Raw genomic sequence first — 2,617 nt, 5'->3', positions numbered from 1 at the left:
TCTCCACTCCACAACCTGAATTTCCCTTTCATTAAGGGAGAAGTGGCTGAAGCCACTTATAAGGGAGTGAATGGGTTGGGCCTTGGGTTCGGTTTGGATCCGGTTCAATCGGTTCAATTCGTTGGCTCGATCTTGGACCAAAATCTTTAAAATTAGTTTCAAAATTCATATTTTAATATTTCTACTCCTCTAAATTAAAAAAATTGATTTTTCTAATTTCTTTGAATAATAATTAATTTATTTACTACTTATTTATAAATTTTTATGGAGTTTACATCCTACCTACCTAATTAAAAATGTTGCCCCCAAAATTCATATTCAGATACCTGAAAATAGATGTGGGTAGTCTTTCCTCATTTCTGAGTTCTCAAGTGTGTTCATCAATTCCAGCTCGACTCCAAGCAACTTTTACTAATGAGACTTCCTTTCCGCGTAATCGCTTAATACTAGTATCGTCAATTCGAATCGGGGTCACTTGAAGCGTCAGATCCTCTTTCAATTGAACTGATTCAAGTTCTAAAATGTGGCTAGTATCAAAAGTGTATTTCCGAAGCTGTGACACAGGAAATACGTCGTGCAAGTTTGAAAGACGCGGTGGTAGAGCTATCCGATACGCTATCGGCCCGATTCTCTTCAGGATCTGAAACACGTCGTGCAAGTTCAATTTCTTTACTTTGATCACTCTACCCACTCCTGTTATTGGAGTAACTCTTAGGAATACATAATTTCCTTCATCAAATTCTAACGGTTTCCATCTCTGATCGGCGTAGCTCTTCTGGCGACTCTGAGCGGTAAGCATTCAATTTCGGATTTTCTTAATCTGTTTGGCAGTTTCAGCTACTAACTCAAGCCCTAACAAACTTGTTTCCCCGGCTTCATTCCAACATAGCAGAAATTGGAAGTTTCTTCCATACAGAGCCTCATATGGAGCCATTCCGATGCTCGCATGGTAACTGTTATTATATGTAAACTCTACTAGCGGCATATATCGATCCCAACTTGCCAGTTGGTCCAAAACGTAAGCCCTCAACATATCCTCTAGTTTGAATTGTATTCTATGATTGGCCATTGGTTTGAGGATGGTACGCAGTACTTAAACGGAACTGAGTTCCAAACAGCCGCTAGAAAGCTCCCCAAAATCTCAAAGTGAAACGAGGATCTCTGTCGGAGATTTATGGTGGTAGGCACGTCATGCAACCTTGCCATTTCCTTGATATACAAACGTGCTAGCTCTTCTAAGGTACAATCCATCCGAATGGGTAAAAAGTGAGCTGACTTTGTCAGCCGATCCACAATCACCCAAACCGTGTCAAATCCAGTTCGAGTTCTTGGCAACCCCGACATAAAATCCATGGCAATGCTTTCCCACTTCCATTGTAGAATTTCTAAAGGTTAGAGGGTTCCAGATGGTTTCTGGTGTTCAATTTTGACCTTCTGACAGGTTAGGCACTTAAAAACGTGCGATGCTATATCGCCCTTTATTCCTAGCCACCAAAACATCACCTTCAGATCATGGTACATCTTGGTACTTCTCGGGTGGATAGAGAATCCGCTCCTATGCGCCTCCTTCAAGATATCTTGTCGCAAATTTTCAACATTCGACACGCAAATCCTACCCTTGTACTTCCATATTCCATCTTCGTCCCATGAAACTCCCTATCTCTTTCCCTTCTCGATTATCTGTAATACCATCTGTAAAACTCCTGATCGTCTTGTTGAGCTTTTAAAATTTCAGACTTGAAGTCATTAGAGATTTGCAGTTGGTTTAGGCATACATTCCCATTAGATTTTCCGACACTCAGTCTCAAATTCCCAAACTTGCTCACCAATTCCTCTTCCTTAATCATCATCCAAGTGACCATCAATGACTTCTGACTCAATACATCCGCTACAACGTTCGCCTTTCCCGGGTGGTAACTTAACTCAAAGTCATAATCTTTCAGCAACTCCAACCACTTTCTTTGCCGTATGTTGAGCTCCTTCTGATCAAAGAGGTATTTCAAACTCTTATGATCAGAGAAAACTTGAAACTTAACCCCATACAAGTAATGCCTCCACACTTTTAAGGAAAACACAATCGAAACAAGTTCTAAGTCGAGAGTTGAATATTTTACTTCGTGCAGTCTCAATTGTCGTGAAGCATATGCCACAACATTGCGGTGTTGCATCAGCACACACCCCAGATCCTTAAACGAAGCATCACAATACACCTCAAAAAGCTCATTAGGTTTGGGTAATACAAGCACAGACACTGTAGTCAGTTTCTGCTTCAAGACTTGAAACCTCTCTTCACATTCTGATGTCCAGACAAATGGCGCATCCTTTCGAGTTAACTTTGTCAAAGTCAATGCAATTTGTGAAAAGCCCTTGATAAACCTCTAATAATATCCTGCTAAACCTAACAAGCTTCTTATCTCCATCACTGATGTAGGTTACACCTAGTCCATCATTGCCTCAAACTTGGAAAGATCCATAACTATTCTCTGCTTACTCACTACGTGACCCATAAATTTCACCTCATTCTTCCAGAATTCACATTTAGAAAGTTTCGTGTACAGTTTTCTCTCTTTCAGAATCTGCAGCACGAATCGCAAGTGTTCCATGTGCTTGGTGGACG

At 40.6% G+C, this 2,617-nt stretch overlaps 1 protein-coding gene across 1 annotated transcript; it reads right to left on the bottom strand.

Moving 5' to 3' along the window:
• Positions 1-367: 367 nt before the first annotated feature.
• LOC130957513 (uncharacterized) lies at positions 368-799 on the bottom strand. Its single transcript, XM_057884366.1, has one exon. It carries the CDS (start codon positions 797-799, stop codon positions 368-370), a length of 432 nt encoding a protein of 143 aa, XP_057740349.1.
• Positions 800-2,617: the final 1,818 nt, after the last annotated feature.

This window comes from Arachis stenosperma, chromosome 10 (assembly GCF_014773155.1).
Source record: "Arachis stenosperma cultivar V10309 chromosome 10, arast.V10309.gnm1.PFL2, whole genome shotgun sequence".
In the NCBI taxonomy this organism is placed as follows: domain Eukaryota; kingdom Viridiplantae; phylum Streptophyta; class Magnoliopsida; order Fabales; family Fabaceae; genus Arachis; species Arachis stenosperma.
This window is presented reverse-complemented; position numbering and strand designations above follow the sequence as displayed.

Bases quoted from the DNA above. Each gene is read 5' to 3' on its own strand.
- LOC130957513 (XM_057884366.1), bottom strand. From the start codon at position 799: ATGCTTACCGCTCAGAGTCGCCAGAAGAGCTACGCCGATCAGAGATGG.